Source organism: Rhinoraja longicauda, chromosome 16 (genome assembly GCF_053455715.1).
Source record: "Rhinoraja longicauda isolate Sanriku21f chromosome 16, sRhiLon1.1, whole genome shotgun sequence".
NCBI classification, from domain to species: domain Eukaryota; kingdom Metazoa; phylum Chordata; class Chondrichthyes; order Rajiformes; family Arhynchobatidae; genus Rhinoraja; species Rhinoraja longicauda.
The window spans coordinates 39,249,902-39,269,946 of record NC_135968.1 but is presented as its reverse complement, the minus strand read 5'-3'; the positions used below and the strand labels follow the sequence as shown (position 1 = coordinate 39,269,946).

The window sequence follows — 20,045 nt, the reverse complement described above, 5'->3', positions numbered from 1 at the left end:
CCTGTCCCCCCAGGATCTGAGTTTGGTCCGGATGTGGGGGGGATAGGAGATTGGCAGCAGCAGAGCGGAGGGTGCAGGTGGGAGTGTGCCTGTGGAGGAGGTCGGTCAGGTAGGATGGGGCCAGGTTATGGAGGGCTTTGTAGGTCATGAGGAGGATTTTGTACTGGATTCTCTGGGGGATGGGGAGCCAGTGGAGTTTGTAAAGGACGGGGGTGATTATGGTCACGGATCGGGGTGTGGGTGAGTAGACGGGCAGCGGAGTTTTGAATGTATTGAAGTTTACTGATGATTTTTGAGGGTGCGCTATAGAGGAGGCTGTTGCAGTAGTCCAGACGGGAGGTGATGAAGGCGTGGATGAGGGTTTCTGCAGCTGTGGAGGAGAGGGATGGACGGAGACGGGCAATGTTTTTGAGGTGGAAGAAGGCTGTCTTTTTGATGTGTTTGTCGAAGGAGAGGGTTTGATCAAAGATGATTCCAAGATTCCGGATGTGAGGGGAGGTGGATACTGGGAGACCATCAATATTGAGGATGAAGTTTTGGGTGGATTTGGTGAGCGTTTTTGGACCAATGATTGTATTCTATTCAAACAAGTTCAAGCATGCATTGAAAACACCTTTGTGCAAACTTGTCTGTCATGTTGAATTATCTTGTCGGAAATTATTTGAATGTAAAAAAATAACCTGTTACCAAAACATCTGTAAATAAACTCAATAATAGGTAAGAAAGTATACGTGCAGTTATGAGCATGTTCCTCGAGACCAATTTTTTCAGCGACCAACTCTCTAATTATTATTTACTTGGCTTTCCTTCCACTGACATGTTTCACGAAGAATGTAAAAACACATGGACCTTGAATTAAACCCAAATGTGCTTTTTCTGCTGTTCTAATTGAACAATTAGCATATGGTTATTGACTTTCAACTTCTCTCAAAGGCCTTGCACTCTTGCAGCTTAATGCATTGAATGAGATTGTAATGGCAGTTTCTATACCTTCTCAAAGTCCAACTTTGATAGCCATTACTGCTCGGGGATGGAATGGAGGTAAAGCTTACACACACACTGCACTCTGAGATAACAAAAACAAATCTTCCAAATGCTGTTTCTTGATTAATTGGTCTTTATTAAAGTAACACAAATCAAAAGAGTAATTCATAACTTTTTGTTCTGATCAACTGTTTCTTCTTCAAACAATATAGTAAAGATCGTGTAGTCATTACCGTGTGGTCGGCGGCTGGCGTGAGTGTAGTTGTGGTAAAAAAACTATTCTCTCCATCCTCCGAGACTAAACTGACCCACAATCTCTGTGGTTACGCTAGCCTCCCCAGATGTAGACACTCCCCATTACGTATCAAATCACACCCACAAGCATGCAATAAAGACAGAAACTAGAAATATTAAACATAGCCATAATACAATGACAGTAACTAAATTAAGCGCAAATGGCTCCTACAGAGATGAAGAGTGAGATTAACTCTTCATCATACCTCTATCCCAGATTTCCAATGAGGCTCTCCTGAAATCTCATCTGCTTTCTCCATCACTCACCTGGGAGTTTGTAGGCAATTGGTGTAAGTGGACTTGTGGCATTTAAAAATGTCTTGCAGTTAAAAACACTATTCCTATCTGATGCATCTGATCAACAGTGAATCATTTTGCCAAAATACTTTCCAGCAGGGATGCACTCTAATTTAATATATAGCTGTACACAAAATGGACTCCCTAAATGTCTACAGAACAGGTTTCACTGGCCTTTCATTTTGATTGCATTTTTACTGGATGTTAGGCTGCTAATTTGTGTTTAATGTTGTTCGGTGTAATCTCAATCTTTGCCTTACTTTATAATGTGCTTGCTCCTAATCCAGAAGGATTGTTTAAATGCCTTCTACATCAGATATACTAGGTAGCTGAAAGTAATGAGCTTGTGCTCCATTTTGCTATAGTATTATAGAATGTTTGTAAAATTCTGTCTAAAAAAATGTGCATCAAGATTGGGGAGGAGGTCTTGTCAGTTGTTAGTTGATCCTTTCCAGTAACTATTTTTGAAACAGTAAGCTAGTTGTACAGAAAGAAATGTTGCAACTCCAAATATTTTAATTTTTTAAAAGAAAGTATTGTACAGCTATCCAATCAAGTGTTATAGATTTCTTATTGGTCTTACAAATAATACAACCACAAAATGCATTGCAGGAGCATATAAAAAAAAAAGTAAGTAAAGATTACCATGCTCAGCAAATTGTCCCCATCTATTTTGTGTGCCGCTTACCCAATCCCTAATAATGCTTTCTAAGAAACTTGGATCAGGTAAGAAACCTGTGGGCAATTCAGGTAAAATGTTGGGAGATCCAAGTGTTGCCATATGCACCGATCAGCCAAAACATTATGACCACCTGCCTAATATGCTGTTGGTCCTCCGTGTGCAGCCCCATATGCAGTAGGGAGCGATGCACTGTGTATTGTGACACATTCCTCCCGTGACCACCATTAAAATTTTCTGTGATTTGTGCCACAGTAGACCTTCTGTCGGTTCGGACCAGACGGGATAGCCTTCGTTGCCCTCGCGCATCGATGAGCCTTGGGCGACCAACACCCTGTCGCCGATTTGTGGTTTGTCCCTCCTCGGACCACTGTCGGTAGGTACTCACCACTGCTGACCGGGAGCACCCTACAAGCCATGCTATTTCAGAGATGCTCTGACTCAGTCGTCTGGCCATAACAATTTGGCCCTTGTCAGAGTCACTCAGGTCTTTACTCCTGCCCATTTCTCCTGCATTCAACACATCAACTTCAAGTACTGACTGTTCACTTGCTGCCTAATATATCCCACCCCTTGACAGGTGCCACTATAACAAAATAATCAATGTTTTTCACTTCGCCTGTCAGTGGTCATAATGTTTTGGCTGATCGGTGTATATTCTGAGGCAATCCTTCAATGACTTGCCTAATGAGGCCAATGTGGAATCTGCAGTCTGCTGCATGGGCCCTTTGTGTTCACAGTGTATTATCTTAAGGCTCTTAATACCATCATGAATACTCCTCCTCCACTTTAATCATAAGCCAGAGATCCTCAGAAGCCAAATGTTTCATTTCTTCGAAGATAGACACAAAAAGCTGAAGTAACTCAGCGGGCCAGGCAGCATCTCTGGAGAGAAGGAATGGGTGACGTTTCGGGTCGAGACCCTCCTCAGAGTTACTCCGGCTTTTTGTGTATCTTCGGTTTAAACCAGCATCTGAAGTTCCTTTTTACACATTTCATTTCTTCATAGTCTTTGAACACATCCTTGAATTTTTTCCTCTTCGCTTTTCCTCTTCCTTCCCATTTCAAGGTTCAATAAAATATCTGCTTCAGGAATCTAATGTTGGACATGTGAACATTGTGTCCTGACCAGTACAGCTGACAGTGTAAACAGAGTTCAATACTGAGACTGTTGGCTGGGAGATATTGATTTTGGCTCACTTGTCCTTCAGTAAATCTGGGGGATTTCTCTGGAGGTATACAAAGGGAAATATGAGTAACTAAAAAGATGAAGAAGAGGAAGACCTTGAAGTGATTTAAACACAAACTTGAAGTTTGAGGCATTAAGGGATTGGGAGACAGTCAGCCACCAACATTTCACAATGTTCACATCAGTACGTTTGTAAATCCAATGCAAATCCGATATCCCAGACTTCCTGAGATCCTCATTGGTGATTTTCTGTGGTTTATCAGCAATCGCAATAGGAATTCAGACCACTGAACCTGGGCTGGGATAGATCTGGCTTGATATCAGCAATTCCATTCAAAAGAATGCTTGAAGGAGAGAAGTGACATTCAGTTAATTTACTTTTTAATGAATTGAGTTAATTTAACTAAATTGTTTTAAACTGTATTTTGGTGCCCCAATATATAATAATGGCACCTTTTCAATTTTTTATATAATTGAAATTCGGGAATATTTGTTAATTTCTTGGACTCAAGTTTACACAAATACACTATGTGCATCAATAGTGCATCTTTTATTTGAACGGTAATCCTGGAGTTCTGGTCAACAGTCCTCCTTCAACAAACAACACATATAACCATCCTTCATCCATTTGAGCATCAAGCATCTATAAAGTGTTCATAAAATGGTTATATCAGTATAAAGGTAGAATTAATCTACTATAAAAGTGTATCCAAAGGAACTGTAAATCTCTGCTGGTTAATTCACGCTATTCTTTTGGCACCAGCAGGCAGTCAAACTTTATTTATCATTGATGCAACAGGGAGTACTTTCCCATTATTTATTAAAGTTTGCCTTATTTGTGAGTAGCACCCGAACTTCAAATTTGGTGGTCCATCTGGCTTCCTGCTGTTGTGCTCGTGCCTGAAGAATGTTGATAATCTTATCAAAGAGATTCTGGTCATTCGGGGTATACCAACTGACGCAATTGCTAAGTTGCTTGTGGTAAACAGGCTATAAATACACATGCACTGAGGAACAAAAACAATGACAGAAGCAAAATACAAGCAGGCTATGACTTTATGCTACATTCAACCTTGGAGTTTTGACAGCATATGACTCATGTGTAACAATTTAACCACATTCAGACTGAATGGGTGTATGGGCAAGAGAGGGAAGGCAAAACGTTTGGTCTCAGGATATAAATTATTATGCGTATTGACATATAAAGAAGAAAATAACACCTCACCACTCACCTGTGGTTAATGTTTTAATTCTACATATAAATATGGCTGTATTATATAAAACTATGGTGTGGCTGGATATTCAAATCATCTGGCGACACAGATTACCACATGTTGAGACTTGAGGCAGAACCGAGAGGGTTGTCCTCCAACACCAAAGTTCCTCATTTTGATGTGCAGGTGCCAAATTAATGTAACAATTCCCTATGGAGCTGATGATTAGCTGTCAGCATGATCTAGCCTGTTATAGAATAATAATTAATGTGAAAGTTTCATGATTTCCACTTATCTGAAGTCCCAAATGGAAGACCATCCTTCAAAGTTGCACCCAAAATTGTTTTAAAATGGCAGTTTCCTGGCACCAATTTCCTTTTGTGCTCTGCAGAGCTCTACGAGTGTTGGCCATCTGTACCACTACTGATCAGTTTAGTTTATTTTAGAGATACTGTGCGGAAACAGGTTCTTCGGCCCACCGAGTCCGCACTGACCAGCGATCCCCGCACATTAACACTATCCTGCACACACTTGAGACAATTTACACATTAATCAAGTCAATTAACCTACAATCCTGTACATCTTTGGAGTGTGGGTGAAAACAAAAGATCTCGGAGAAAACCCAGGCACTTCACGGGGAGGATGTACAGGCAGCACCCGTAGTCGAGATCGAACCCGGGTCTCGGGGCTGCAAGTGCTGTAAGGCGACAACTCTACCGCTGCTCACCGTGCCGCACAATCTTTTCAAGATAAATAAGATACAATACAATGCTCTGCTTCACTATATTTCTTGGGTAGACACAAAATGCTGGAGTAACTGGAGACAGAAGATCAGTCTGAAGAAGGGTCTCGATCTGAAATGTCACTCACTCCTCTCCAGAGATGCTGCCTGTCTCGTTGAGTTACTCCAGCATTTTGTGTCAACCTTCGATTTAAACCAGCATCTGCAGTTCTATCCTTCACTATATTTCTTAGTAGGTTCTGTGTAAGTTTTGGTTTGATTCTGTTAGGTGCCAGACGGTTGGCTGCTCTGTAATTGAAATAAAAGTGATATCAACTGTGACGTGATGCAAATATCAGTGTGTTTAGATCATGGAAAGAACAAAAAAGGTAAATGAAAATCTTCAGTCAGTTCCTTTCTGATATTAATAAAGTCCTAGTAATTTATTTTTCCAGACTTTCAATTTTTCAAAATAAAATACAATAATCTGGAGATTGGATTTTTTTTTTTTTTTTTTTTTTAAACATTCACAATCCAAGATCTATTTTATCTGCAGCATCTGATCATTTCTTTGTGAAATTGAATTGGACACATCCAGTTACAGTCCTTGACTTTTTCCTAGCTTCAGAAATGCACAAACTGGCATAAATAGGAACTCCAAGCCCCACACGCTGACGATCAGAAAACTGTCACAGAAGTACCAGGGTCATGTTGTACCTTGTTCTTCCTTTACTTCAGATGTAAAGGAATCCTCTGCTGTCAAGAACAAAGAGAGGCATTAATATATGGAATACAACACCAGAGCACAGGGTAGGATCAGTTACAATAACTATATTTAACTCGTGTTTTGACAGCATGTAAGACAAGGCATGGAAGGATACAATTCAAATGGGAGTAATGTAGATGGGCAAAAGGGGTCAGCATGTTGTGGGCTGAAGGGCCTGTTTGTGTGTTGAAGGACTGACTTTATGACATCACAAGCATCTCAAAGCTCGTTGAAGATTGCTCAAATGCATCTAAATTGTTTATAATCTGCTCAAATTAATAGTTGCAGTTTAATAAATGTAACAAATCAGAAAATAACGTTAAATTTAGCTTAATTATTTTCTAGACTTGACAGGAATGAGGCCAAGGTGACAGTGTTTCCAGGAGGGTAGCTGATTCTGGAGGAGGAAATGCAAGACTGCACAACTGCAAAGACCCTCTTCCCTTCAGCCTTCCTCTTGTCCCATGCTACCAATATCTGACTGCCTCTGGGATTGTGCCCACTAAGGGCTGACAATCATCTGAGTGCTGCATGGCAATGCAGTGGAGCTGTGTTATAATGAATCAACACTTCATTTAAGATGGAAATCACATTAACACTCTTACACAAGTGCCTTTATTGGGAGGGTTGGGTGTTTGTGGGATCCACTGGTTGGTATTGTCAAGTCAAGTCAAGTCAATTTTATTTGTATAGCACATTTAAAAACAACCCACGTTGACCAAAGTGCTGTACATCTGATTAGGTACTAAGGAAAAAATGAAACATACAGTAGCTCGCAAACATAACAGCACATACAAAACAGTTCACAGCGCCTCCTCAATGAGCCTCAAACGCTAGGGAGTATAAATAGGTTTTGAGCCTGGACTTAAAGGAGTCGATGGAGGGGGGTTGTGATGGTTATGATCAGAGTCAAGGGTGATTAATTGTCATATGAACCAGGACAATTAAATTCTTACTTGCTGAAGCTTTATGGACATATTAGATGCAGCAACACCAAAAAAATAATGTGCCATAAATAATCAGTTATTCTGTGTAAACTAGACCATTTAGTACAAAACCAAAGTATGTAGAGCAACCAAAGCAGTGCAAAATTCGTGGTGATTTGACGCTGAGCTGTAGTTGTAATTAGGGTTGCTCAGGGTGGTTCAAGAAAATGATGGTTGCTGGAAGGAAGCTATTCTTGAACCTGGAGTTAACTGTTCTTGTGCTCCTGTAGGAAAATAACTGCAGATGCTAGTACAAATCGAAGGTATCACAAAATGCTGGAGTAACTCAGAGGGTCAGGCAGCATCTCTGGAGAGAAGGAATGGGTGACGTTTCGGGTCGAGACCCTTCAGTCTGAAGAAGGGTCTCGACCTGAAATGCCACCCATTCCTTCTTTCCAGAGATGCTGCCTGACCCGCTGAGTTACTCCAGCATTTTGTGATACTTTGTGCTCCTGTATCTTTTTCCTGCTGGTAGCAGTGAATAGAGAGCGTGCCCAAGACGGCGTGGGTTTTGGATGATATTAGCTGCCTTCTTGAGGTAATGCTTCCTGTAGATCACTTGGATGATGCAGGCATCAGCACCCATATTGGACTGGGCAATGTCCACTACTTTCCACAGCATCTTTCATTGTTGTGCATTTGAATTTCTGAACCAGGCCGTGATGCAACCTGTCGGCATGATCTCCACCGTACACTTGTATATGTTGGATAGAATATTCGGTGACATGCAGATTCACCTCAAAAAGAAAGTAGCTTGCTTTATAAACTCAATGTTTTGGGGCCAGAACAGATCACTAAACTGCACTGATTGACGTCTAACGATGAGATGTTGAGGACCCAGTTACATGAGGGGATGATGGTGTTAAACGCCGAGCTGTAGTCTATGAACAACAGCTGTCCAAGTGGTCCAGTGCAGAGTGGAGAGCCAGAGAAATTGCATCCTCCGTTGACCTGTTGTGGTGGGTCCAGGTTCTTATCGAGGTAGGAGTTAATATGTGCCAGAACCAACCTCTCAAAGCACTTCATCACCACGAACGAACATTAGTGCCACCGGTCAGTGGTCATTGAAGTACGTCACATTACTCTTTGATGCCTGTGTAGAGCAGGTGGGAACATCAGACCTCAGTAATGAGAGGCTGAAAATGTTAAGAACATCAACACTGTTGTTGACCTCATAGTTTAAATGTAGAACTTGCCATGAACAGTGTCGCACATTATTCAGTTGCTTAATCACTGGTTATTTGCATGCAAATTTGACCGTTTTATTTTCCCTTTAATTCATCCAGGTTCTTGGGTAGAGTTGCACTATAGTAACAGCATACAAAATGGAGCTCAGGAGCAGGTTCCAGCACCCATTTCCATCCTCAATGGAGAAATGGAAAGAATACTTCTAGATGCTCAACATGAATCTGGTCGTACCAGCTCCAGAGGGAGTTCCCATTGTGACAGGTACATACAAGATATTGGTTGTGGAAAATGAATGGAGTGAATGGGACTCCAAGCTTTTAATCAATCACATTGCAAAGTAAGACACAAAGTGCTGTAACAAATTAGTGGGTAGTCAGCATCTCTGGAGAACAAGGATAGATGGCGATTTGGGTCTGGACCGTTCTTCCGACAGAGTCCCGACCCGGAACGTCACCCATCGCTTTTCTCCAGAGATGCTGCCCGACCAGCTGAGATGGTGCCCAGCCTGCGACTCAGCACTTTGTGTCTTTTTTTGGAAATTAGCATCTGCTATTCCATGTGGCGCCACTTGTGAAAATAATTTGAAACATAATGTTCTTATTGGCACATCAATGGTAAAAGTCTATCTTGAGAGCTAAAATTTGAATACCATACCAGTTTGTCTCTGCCAACAATGTGGTCTATTTTATAGAATCATAGAGTGATACAATGTGGAAACAGGCCCTTCGGCCCAACTTGCTCACACCGGCCAACATGTCCCAGCTACACTAGTCCCACCTGCCTGCATTTGGCCCATATTCCTCCAAACCAAATATTGGCAACAAAGTTGTGTAATTTAGTAATTTAACAGATAATTCCTTCTTTCAACTAATCTGTTAAATTAATGAACATATCGGAGTGGTTTGATTTCAATCTTGAAGTCCCATTTGAGATCATCATTTGAAAGCTACCCATCTTAAATTTGCCAGAGTAGAAAAAGTTCCATCCAGGTAGAAATGTTCTGGATTTGGTTGATGATGTTATTTTGAATTCCTTACCCATTTTAAAATACACCAGTAAAAGTAATACCAACAAAAAATCAAACACAATTAAGAATAAGAATTATAAAGTTAGATTTTCCACAATATGCTTAAATTTGACGCACGGAATGCAGAGGAATATAAATGTCACTTACAGCATAGAGTGGTAAAAAAGGCATATGGTATGTTTGCCTTCATAGGTTGGGGCATTTGAGTACAAGAGTCAAGAGGTCATGATGTAGCTTTATAGGGCTTGGGTTAGGCCATATTTGGGATACTGCGTGTAATTCGAGTTGCCTCATCAAAGGAATGATGTGGAGGTTTATCAGAAAGTTTCTGCCATTGGGGGGTATTATTACAGGGAGATATGGCACAGCCTTGGATTGTTTTCTCTGTAACACCTGACGTTGCAGGGAGATGTGATAGAAGTATATAAAAGTATAGAAGGGCGGCACGGTAGCGCAGCGGTAGAGTTGCTGCTTTACAGCGAATGCAGCGCGGAGACCCAGGTTCGATCCTGACTACGGGCGCTGTACTGTAAGGAGTTTGTACGTTCTCCCCGTGACCTGCGTGGGTTTTCTCCGAGATCTTCGGTTTCCTCCCACACTCCAAAGACGTAAAGGTATGTAGGTTAATTGACTGGGTAAATGTAAAAATTGTCCCTAGTGTGTGTAGGATAGTGTTAGTGTGCGGGGATCGCTGGGCGACGCGGACTTGGTGGGCCGAAAAGGCCTGTTTCCGCGCTATATCTGAAATAAATTTAAAAAAAAAAAAAAAAAAAAAAAATGATGAGAGTGTAGACAGTCAGATCCTTTTTCTCAGGATGGAAAAATCGAATGCTAAAGGGCATGGGTTTAAAGTGATGGGGCCAAAGTTCAAAGGAGATGTGCTCAGTAACTTTTTTACGCAGGCTGGTGAATGCCTGGAACCCACTGCGTGATTGAGGCAATTTCATAGTGGCATTTAAGAGGCCTTTGGATGGGCCCATAGATATGCAGGGAATGGAGGTATATGAGTTATGCACAGGTAGATAAGAGAAGGTGTTGGAATCATGTTTGGCACAGACATTATGGGCTGAAGGGCCTGTTCTTGTGCTTTAATGTTCTATTTTCAAGGATCAGCTGGGATCATCATTATGGGTAGCAATATCTTCTGATGTATAGAGACAGTAGTGCTGCTGATGGTGTAATCCAATAAGAAAGGAAGGTGAAGAGTGAAATAAAGACGAGAGGGAGATAGGGCAGGTGGATTGGGGGGAGGGTGCAAAGGGGGATTCGGAGGGATAAGGGAGAGACTAAAGGTGTGAGATGAGGCAATAAAGATAGAATAAGTACTTTAAGCAAAGAACCCTGGTGTTCTTTACTTTGGAACAGTTACTAAAATAGTATGCAGCCTTTTCTTTAGTGAGCACAACCAAGCATTATATGTGGCAATCAACCCCTTAACAAGTCTCCAGACAATAGTGCTTCATGCTTATCTTAACTGCTTTAACAAGATATTATCTTTTTTAGGTCAGTGCTTTGGCTCACAAATTCATCTTAGGTTCTTTGCAATTGAACATCTGAAAAAATGTCCTTCTGTGATTTAATAATCCGCTGTGTAAAACTATTTATCCAGATTTGTATTCCGTCATTTTGTGGTGATATTTCTGCCATCGAGCTACATCATGATGAACCAAGCCCTAATTTCACCATGTTCTACAGAACTAAAAACTCTCAACAGTGAGATCCCAATGAAATTTATTCTTTATCTACTTCATGGCATTGCCATTCTTTCCAAGGTAGAATGCTCAAGATTGGACACTCAGATAGAAAGTAGTTACCATCTTAACCACTTGCAATCTGAAAAATGGTGGGGAAATGATTACAGTAGTTTTACAGGACAATGGCTTAAGGACCAAGAATGTGTGAAAGATGAGTGACGTTTCAGGTCGAGACCCTTCTTCAGTCTGAAGAAGGGTCTCGACCCGAAACGTCACCCATTCCTTCTCTCCAGAGATGCTGCCTGTCCCGCTGAGTTACTTCAGCATTTTGTGTCTACCTTCATTTAAAACAGCATCTGCAGTTCTTTCCTACGCAACATGTGAAATATGATACAGTAGCTGTTTAGAACTTTGCACATATACTGAAAAGGTACTTTAAAGCCTGGTTTAGGGGATCACCAAGCTATTGTGGCTGCTCTGAGTGGGATAGGTGTTGAGGTTGCTTTGTCAAGATTTCAAGCAGGTAGATGCTAACAACGCTAGTCAGCACACACTCTGTGTTTCCACATGTAGTGTAAGAAAATAACTGCAGATGCTGGTACAAATCGAAGGTATTTATTTCACAAAATGCTGGAGTAACTCAGCAGGTCAGGCAGCAACTCAGGAGAGAAGGAATGGGTGACGTTTCGGGTCGAGACCCTTCTTCAGACTTCTTCAGTCTGAAGAAGGGTCTTGACCTGAAACGTCACCCATTCCTTCTCTCCTGAGATGCTGCCTGACCTGCTGTGTTTCCACATGGTATCTCTCAATAAAACTAAGCTCAAATGGTTAAAAAAAAATCACTATTGAAATGTCTAATTCTCCAAAGTATTAAAAATGCTTTTATTAGCACAATAGCAAGGACAATAAAAGAAAGAGCGACATCAATGTATAGTACCTGTATCCCTGAAACTAAACAACCAAGAATTGCTCCATCCACCAAGTGGTCACTCCATGAAACAACAAACTGGATCTACAACAGATTTGGTCCACTATAACCAAAATCCGTTATAAAGAGGTCTTTTATTGCGGGGATTTACTGTATTATAACTCTTTGCGTAAGAAAAGTTATTAATTAACGCTTCCTCATTACACAGTACCAGATCACCATCCTTCTTTCAAGTGCCTTTTGTTTTACACTTCCAATGTAGCTGATACCAAAAATATTGTAAATTTCGAATTATTCATCTTATTCTTTTTTAAGCCCTCCACGTTCCTTGACTCCACATCAAAATCGCTGTGGTTCAGAGATGGATGCGCACAGTATTGGGGAGAAAAACAGTTCACAGGTATGAGAATTTGAAACTATTCCTTCACTCTTGCAATTAAATTATCTGCCTCAGAAGGCAGTGGAGGCCAATTCTCTGAATGCTTTCAAGAGAGAGTTAGATAGAGCTCTTAAGGATAACGGAGTCAGGGAAGGCAGGAACGGGGTACTGATTGAGAATGATCAGCCATGATCACATTGAATGGTGGTGCTGGGCCGAATGGACTACTCCTGCACCTATTGTCTATAAATTGATAACACATTCTTTAACATCCAATTTGAAATTGTTTTCAATCTGTTCTAGAATTTGCAGATTGATCAAATAATTAGCACACTTCAGAAAGTAAAAATGGACGTGTAGCAGTTTTTTTTTAATCATGACACTAGCAACACTGAAATTCACAATAACACAATCATGCAGAATCTCGTTTAGGTTGTTGATTTTAATTTTCTCACTTTAATGAATGAAAGACTATCTTTTTGCCTTATTTCCAGTGGTAAGATTCTAAACCAGTTAAAATAATTTTGCAATCTTAGCTGGAATAAAAATAACTTGATTCTGGCATTGCATGCAAAGTTGTGCTACACAACCAGTCAACCATAGGTATGATATGAGCTTAAACAGTAGGATCAGGTTGTCTCTCAAACCCTCTCCACCATTCACTGTGACCATAGCTGATCTGAGTTTGGTTTCATCTTCACTTTTTCCTCTCTCCTCCATAACCTTTGACTTTTCTCTAAACCAGTGATTTGTACATCTGATCCTTGATTATATTCAATAACTCAACCTCCAGAAATGTCTGTGTTAGAATGTACCAAAAATTCAAGACTGGGAGAGAAGACATTTCTCCCCACCTACATCTTAAATGGATATTTTCCCTTATTCTGAAAATATACCTCAGTTCACAGCCTTGCAGGCAGCACTAGTGGAGAGAGAAACAGAGTTAAAGCTTCCGATATTTCATCAGTATAGCTATCCCAAAAGAAGAAACTGCTTCACGGTATCCATCTCCTCAGGGTCTTGTGTGTATTGATAAGATTGCCTGTCTTTCTTCTCACTTGCTTGGCCATGCCACATAAAATAGACTTCATCCCAGGAATGAGCATAGGCAGGTCCTGTTTGGTAGGCTGGTCCAAAATATTAAGGCACATGGTATCCAAGGTAAGCTGGACAATTGTTTGCTCTGTATTTGTGTGTGTGTACACGTTTGTGTGTGTGTGTGCACATGTATGTATTATGTGTTTTATATATATATATATAATTGGATTACTGTTCATTTGGATGTGCCTGATAAATATGACTGATCTGTCTTTCCCTCTCAATCCCATTTTCCTGCCTTTTGCCCATAACCTTTGACACCCTTACTAATCAATTACCTATCAATCTACATTTAAAAAATATCCAATGTCTTGGCGTCCACAGCCCTCTGGCAATGAATTCCACAGATTCGCCACTTTCTGGATAAAGAAATTCCTCCTCATCTCCTTTCTAAAGGCACATAGTGGAAAAAGCCTTCCACATCCACTCTATCTAGGCCTTTCATTATTCAGTAAGTTTCAATGAGATCCCCTCTCATCCTTCTAAACGCCAGTAAGTATAGGCCCAGAGCCATCAAATGCTCATCATATACATGTTCATTCTCGTAAACCTCCTCTGGGACCCTCTTCAATGCCAGCACATCTCTCCTCGTATAAGGGACCCAAAACTACTCGCAGTACTCCAAATGCAGTCTAATCATTCTTGTGAGAGATTGACTTTGATTTAGTAGACTATTTGAATTAAGTGAACTTTCCCTTTCTAACACCTGATGCCATTGTCCATCTCAAGGTCTTGGATGAGGAAAGCTACCATGCCCTCTACTATTTTTGTTGATATTAGATATATGGCATAAAACAGGTATTCACAATGCCATAATTAGCAGAAGCTACCAAGAGCTCCAGGGATCCAGATTTGACCCTCACACGTTTGTACTGCCTCTTTTCACGTTCACCTTGTGATTGCCTGGGTTTCCTCTGGATGTTACAGTTTGCTCCCACATTCCCAAAGACGCAGGATAGTGGGTTATTTAAGCACTGTAAATTGTCTCTATTGAGTAGGCAAATGGGGGAATCTGAGGGGGGGGGGGGAGTTGATGTGGAGGTGGAGAGAATAAATCAAATTAGTGTAAGTAGCTGTTTTGTAGTTGGTTTAAACTAGGTTAGCTAAAGGGCCTGCCTCCGACAGACTCTGGCATGTGGATGTTATTAATTCAGATAAATGATTATGATTGCCTGGGTAAAACAAAATTTCAATTAATTTGTGAAGATTGGGAGTTATTGTAATTGGAATGTAGAATGAATTTACAATAATTAGCTATGCTGGAACTATGTTTAACCTAAGCAATTTCTTTAAAATTATGATTGAAAATTCCTCTGTGTAAAGTGTCTGTAATAGACAGTCCAAGTGGAGCATCTTGTAAGTTGCTGGAGTTGTTTGGAAGGTGGTTTTGCCTCCACATTAGAGAAACACAGAATGAAATATTTACTTGTGTAAATATTATAATTTTGCTTCTACAAAGATGTGACATGAATTATGATTTGTGCAAAAAATAGACAACTGTGATTACATTCCGTGATGTTTTCATGATTTTTCTATGTAGTCTGAGGAAGATTATCTGGAAAGAAAAAGGGAGGTAGAAAATATAATGAAGAAAAATGCTGACTGGATATGGGATTGGTCAAGCAGACCAGAAAATATCCCTCCAAAGTAAGTATATAGACTTGGATTTAGTATCCGTCATTTGTCATTTCCTCATCTAATCACTGTTCTTAGCAACTTAATCCATGGATAGGGGATCAGCAAAACTAGGACAATGCGAAAGAGGGAAAGTAAAAGAGGAGTTGTAATGTTGCCCTAAAATGCAGGAAACTCAAGAGTGGGTTAGTTTTAGGGAACCTGCAGTGGATGGTCAAAGTAGTTAGAGTGAAAGCGGAATAAGAAAGTAAGCTTGCCATCCGCAGTCACTGCCCCCCACCCCTCCCTTTTTTTAAAAATATATCAAAAAATACTTTATTCAAGTAATAAATATTTACAAAACATCTTCTTTTCAACAACCCCATCCGACATTTCCGGAGGTTACACGTTCAATACCCAAATTTACACCAAAATTTACACAGAATCGCAGAATCCCTTATTTGGAGGGGCGTCTCCACCACACCCTGCCCCCCATGTCCAGCAGCGGAAGGACCCTAGACTGTGGTCCTCCCCCACAGAGCCTTGGCGTTGGCTGCACCGAGCTTCAGTGCGTCCCTCAGCACGTACTCCTGCAGCGGGCCAGTCGGCAACATTCCTTGACGGACAGCTCGCTCCGCTGGGAGGTCAACAAAGCTCGACAGACACACGCAGACACACATACACCCTCACCTTTCATCCCTGGTGACTGCTCCTTCCACCCCCACCCAACACACATACACACACGCCTCCTTCCACCCCACGCGACACACACACACACTTCCTTCCACCCCCACCTGACACACACCTTCCATCCCCACCATACACACACGCATGGTTCACTACTGTCACTTCTTGCTGGCAGCCAATTTACTGAGTCCCGACCCTCCACACCCCACTTCACTCCATCACATTATCATTCCGTGAGACTAGAGTCTCTACACTGGGAGAGGGACAAAGGGATTCCTTCTTATTAGACCCTTCAGCAGCACCCATTGCCACAAGGAATGCTTGGAGCAGTTAAGGGCAGACTTTGAGAAAATGCAGCTTGGGTTTGCTAGCTTAGATTCTGGGTTTACAAAGTGAGATTGCTTAATAGTAACTGTTCTTGTGTTGGTAAATGTTGTTGCTGTCAAAACAAAGTCTTTTGTGCATGTACACGACTGAAGTTGAGAGAACTTACAGAGTGAGGGAATCAAGTGATATGGTAGGAAAGCAGTACTGAACCAGCTATTATCTCACTAGACAGGATGAAGTACCATGCAGTTTACTGAGGTTTCTATTTCTTGTGTACTTTAGGTAGAGGGAGAAGGCAGCACAGTTAAGCTAATGGATGATTTGTATGGTAATATCCATTGCACACATGATGATTCAAATGACTTGCTTGAGTGTTGTGGCATTCCATGATTTTGACAACCTTGACATTTCTTTAGCACCACAACTCTACCTAAAATTTCTACTTCTGAACTAGGGAATTCCAGTTCAAACACCCAAAACGCACTGGGACTCTGAGTATGAGGAATACCGGTGTCATGAAAAAAGGCGGTATTTTCTCAACTGAGTTTCTGAAAGTCTTCTTGCCTTCACTGCTCATCTCCCACATATTGGCCATTGGTTTGGGGTAAGTTGTCACCCAATTAGCTGTTTATTCAAATATAGAGTTACATTTGGATCCATTAACTGCACGGATTCATATGTTTTGTAGGAATTGTTCAATCCGCAATTCTCATTGGGAGAAATTAGGTTCTTTTAATGAATTAATCTGAATTTAACACATTTGATACTTCAGCTTCAGAACTTGTTTTCTTATAGCCATAAACATCAGTTTCTTGATCTTAATAATTAAAAATTTAGGCTGAAATTACTTCCTTTGATAAGTTGATGAACTTCTTGCTCTTCTTTGAACTTTAAGCCTGTATCTTTTAAAATCCGTATGCTTAAAAAGTATCCACAGCACACCTTGTCCAACACCACACCTGATTGATTGTGGAATCTTGCTCTGTTTCTATGTCCCTGCATTCAAACTCCATTCCCTTTCCAAACTTTGATAAATGTATGGAAACCATTCCCCGTGTTTTCATTATAATTGTGATCGAAAGTGCAACATTTCTACCCTCATGTTTCTTCAGGCTCCAGAAAATAAATAAATTATTATAAACTGCAAAAAAACTGTTAATTCCCTTAACCTTTGAGGTTTGTTTAACATCTACCCACTTAAGTATGATTTTTAGGATAGGCTTGATGTAAATATGATGTAGAACTATTGATTTTATTTGTCACCTTTTGGTTTTGAATCTTTTTATTTTAACCAGTGTTTCATGTTGAACATATCGAGTGGATTATCTTGTGTCGATGTGAAAGATACATCTTCTGGATGCGCTGGGATCACCAGGTTCAGGGCCTGTGCGCTGCACCTCTTTCTCCTTCTCCAAGCATTTCATTCTTGCCTGGTGGCACAAGGCCTTTCCGTAGCTTATTGGGTTTCTTTCTCACAAAAGACAGACTGGGGTGCTAACCCATCCTGTCCCCGGTGCCGTCAACTGTCTCTCCAGCAGTCACCAAACTATTCTTGGTTGTTACCCAGTAACTGAAAACAGCTACATAAAAAGCTGCTGTTCCTTCTGTCTTTCCTTTGAATAGAAGTATCATCACTGTACCTTAGAAATGTGGGCATTCAATGGCCTCAGACTGGATGATAGCGACCTGAGCTACTCTCGAGATACATTGAATCATTTATCTTGATAGGCGTGATACTAGATTAACATGTGAGGATTTAGCTGGAAATTTCTCTGACCAACATTTTTTTCTTTCTAGAATCTATATAGGCCGGCGCATAAGTACTCCGTCCAGTGCCGTTTAAGGATATTCCATCGACAGTGTTTCCGTATGATTATGTAGCAGATCCTATGAAGAATTCTCTGAGAAGAGGCCATTGACTATGATGTAGCTACTTGTTTTTAAGTGATTACAATACTACGTACTGTGTTCATAGTTGATTAGCCCCATTCTTCTACCTAACTAGATAAAAGGTTACCTGTTCAAAGCCACTGCAAATACCATAAATATCAGATTTATTGATTTTGGTGAAAATTAAATTGCAATTCATGACAAAAAATGTGAAATAAGTTACCTGATGGTGGAAATATATAATTTTAAAGTTTGATGAAAAGCTAACAGCATAGCACGTCTAATGGATCTCCTTTGATGAAGCATCCAATTTTCAGATTTACCTTTATCCAGGAGTGGATGAGGCTGTGCCGTGAATGCTTATATCCATACTTCTATAAATCCACCCAGTGAAGAATCAATAACTCCTGAGATAACAATTGTAACCAATAATGAAAAGGAGCACTTTGTATGATAATTCTACTTTCCACCAGTGAAAAAGAGAATGTGAAGGGTCAGATATGTCGTATTTAATTGCAGCTGTGAACGTATTGAAATGCATGAAACCAATAAAAGATTATGTGGCAATGTTCTGGTTGAATGCTGGAGTGTTTCTTAACTTGGTGTCTTGTATGGGCATTTGGAATTTAAACGGTAAGATTAATTATGATAGATCTTACAGTTTGGGAAGTTGTTCTGAATTTTTAAAACCAGTTATATGTTAAATATATCATGTGTTGCATGTACATCTCCATCTGAGTTGGATTCTGGTAAACATTTATCATTGACTGCATTTGGGTTTCTTGGTGATGAAATACATTAAATATACTATCTAAGACATCATCTCATCAATAACTACTGTATTGTATATGAATTTTATAATTCCGCCTAATGCATTTAGATTTACATTGTGTTTAGAGGTGTTTAATATGTTTGCAACAAATTAAGCTAGTGAATTATTCAGGGTTATCAATGAAGGGAACGCGCCTGGCTGAAGGATAATTGAAAATCTGAGTGTGGTTTTTACATTTTTGGATGACAGAATTCACTTAAGTATAAGAATGTAGATACAAGTAGTGTAAGTAAAGGAATCATTAGCAATCTATAAAATCAGACCATGTTTAACAAAGAGCTTTGTCGTGCAAAAATCCAAGCGAGTATAGTCCCCAGCGCTTGTAACTGGTGCATTATTGCAAATATAATGACTTGCTTAATGTGATGCCATGTATAATGTAATAGTATGAATAAAATATTTTAAAAATCGCTTTCCATTGGTTTGCTTTGAGTGACTGTTGATCAGAAATTGTATTGTATTGTCAGAGAGAGGGTTTAATATTTAATGGTTATCAAAATCGGTTGGTTCCCTTGGTCTTTTAGTATCAAATCCTTTCTACTTGAAACCCCAGGTTGAAGCGGCAAGGCCAGCAGCGGAGTACACTCAAAAGTTTGATCACCTCTAGAGGTAATGCTTTGAGGATATTAAACCTTTTTGAATGGTAGTACCGATTGGAGCCTCGGGAAATTCCTTGCAGATTAATTGCTGAAAGTCTTTGATTACCTTTAATGAGTTAAGAATCAGCAAGTAAACACAATTGCTTTGGTCTGCAATAAATAGAGTTTAATTCTCTAACCACCAAAATTTGAATCTTGGTGAAAATGTGACTGCATTTTGGCCAAAGTAAGTGTCTGCTACAAATATGCATGTTTTAAAGTAGTGAGAACAACAACTGGATATGGGGATAATTGGATCAGAGCTTTTTTTAAAAAATCGTCAGATTTGTTGTGTTTAGCAAACGTTTTGAGCAGAAAAGTCCCATTTTAGACAAATGCCATTATGTTTCATGCTTGTAGTTAATATAGAAGTAGCATATACTAATGAATGTTTACAATATAATAAAAGCTTTGTGGTTATAGAATGATTTTTTTTTAATAACATTGAGTTTTTATGTTAGAAAAATCAGAACTAATAAGCAAAGCTTGATCTATCCAGTGAAATTAATCAAATAATCACTCTCACAGGGTTGCTATACTTGCCTGCAATAATCAACATTTTTGTACTCTCACGACATCTGCTTCTGCAGCACCCTTAGCCACATAACGTGAC

General features: G+C 40.1%; 1 protein-coding gene across 3 annotated transcripts in view; it reads left to right on the top strand.

Annotated features, from left to right (window-relative positions):
- bnip3 (BCL2 interacting protein 3) overlaps positions 1-19,204 on the top strand; it is a 30,264-nt gene extending 11,060 nt beyond the window's left edge. Inside the window, exons 2-7 of one of the 3 annotated variants that reach the window (XM_078413659.1) lie at positions 6,117-6,188; positions 8,417-8,579; positions 12,283-12,367; positions 14,985-15,091; positions 16,527-16,676; positions 17,870-19,204. In XM_078413659.1, the coding sequence (XP_078269785.1) occupies positions 6,164-6,188; positions 8,417-8,579; positions 12,283-12,367; positions 14,985-15,091; positions 16,527-16,676; positions 17,870-17,915 (576 nt within the window). In that variant the 5' untranslated portion in view covers positions 6,117-6,163 and the 3' untranslated portion in view covers positions 17,916-19,204. The remainder of the gene's footprint in view (positions 1-6,116; positions 6,189-8,416; positions 8,580-12,282; positions 12,368-14,984; positions 15,092-16,526; positions 16,677-17,869) is intronic. The other 2 variants (XM_078413657.1, XM_078413660.1) reach the window with 2 other exon arrangements.
- Positions 19,205-20,045: the final 841 nt, after the last annotated feature.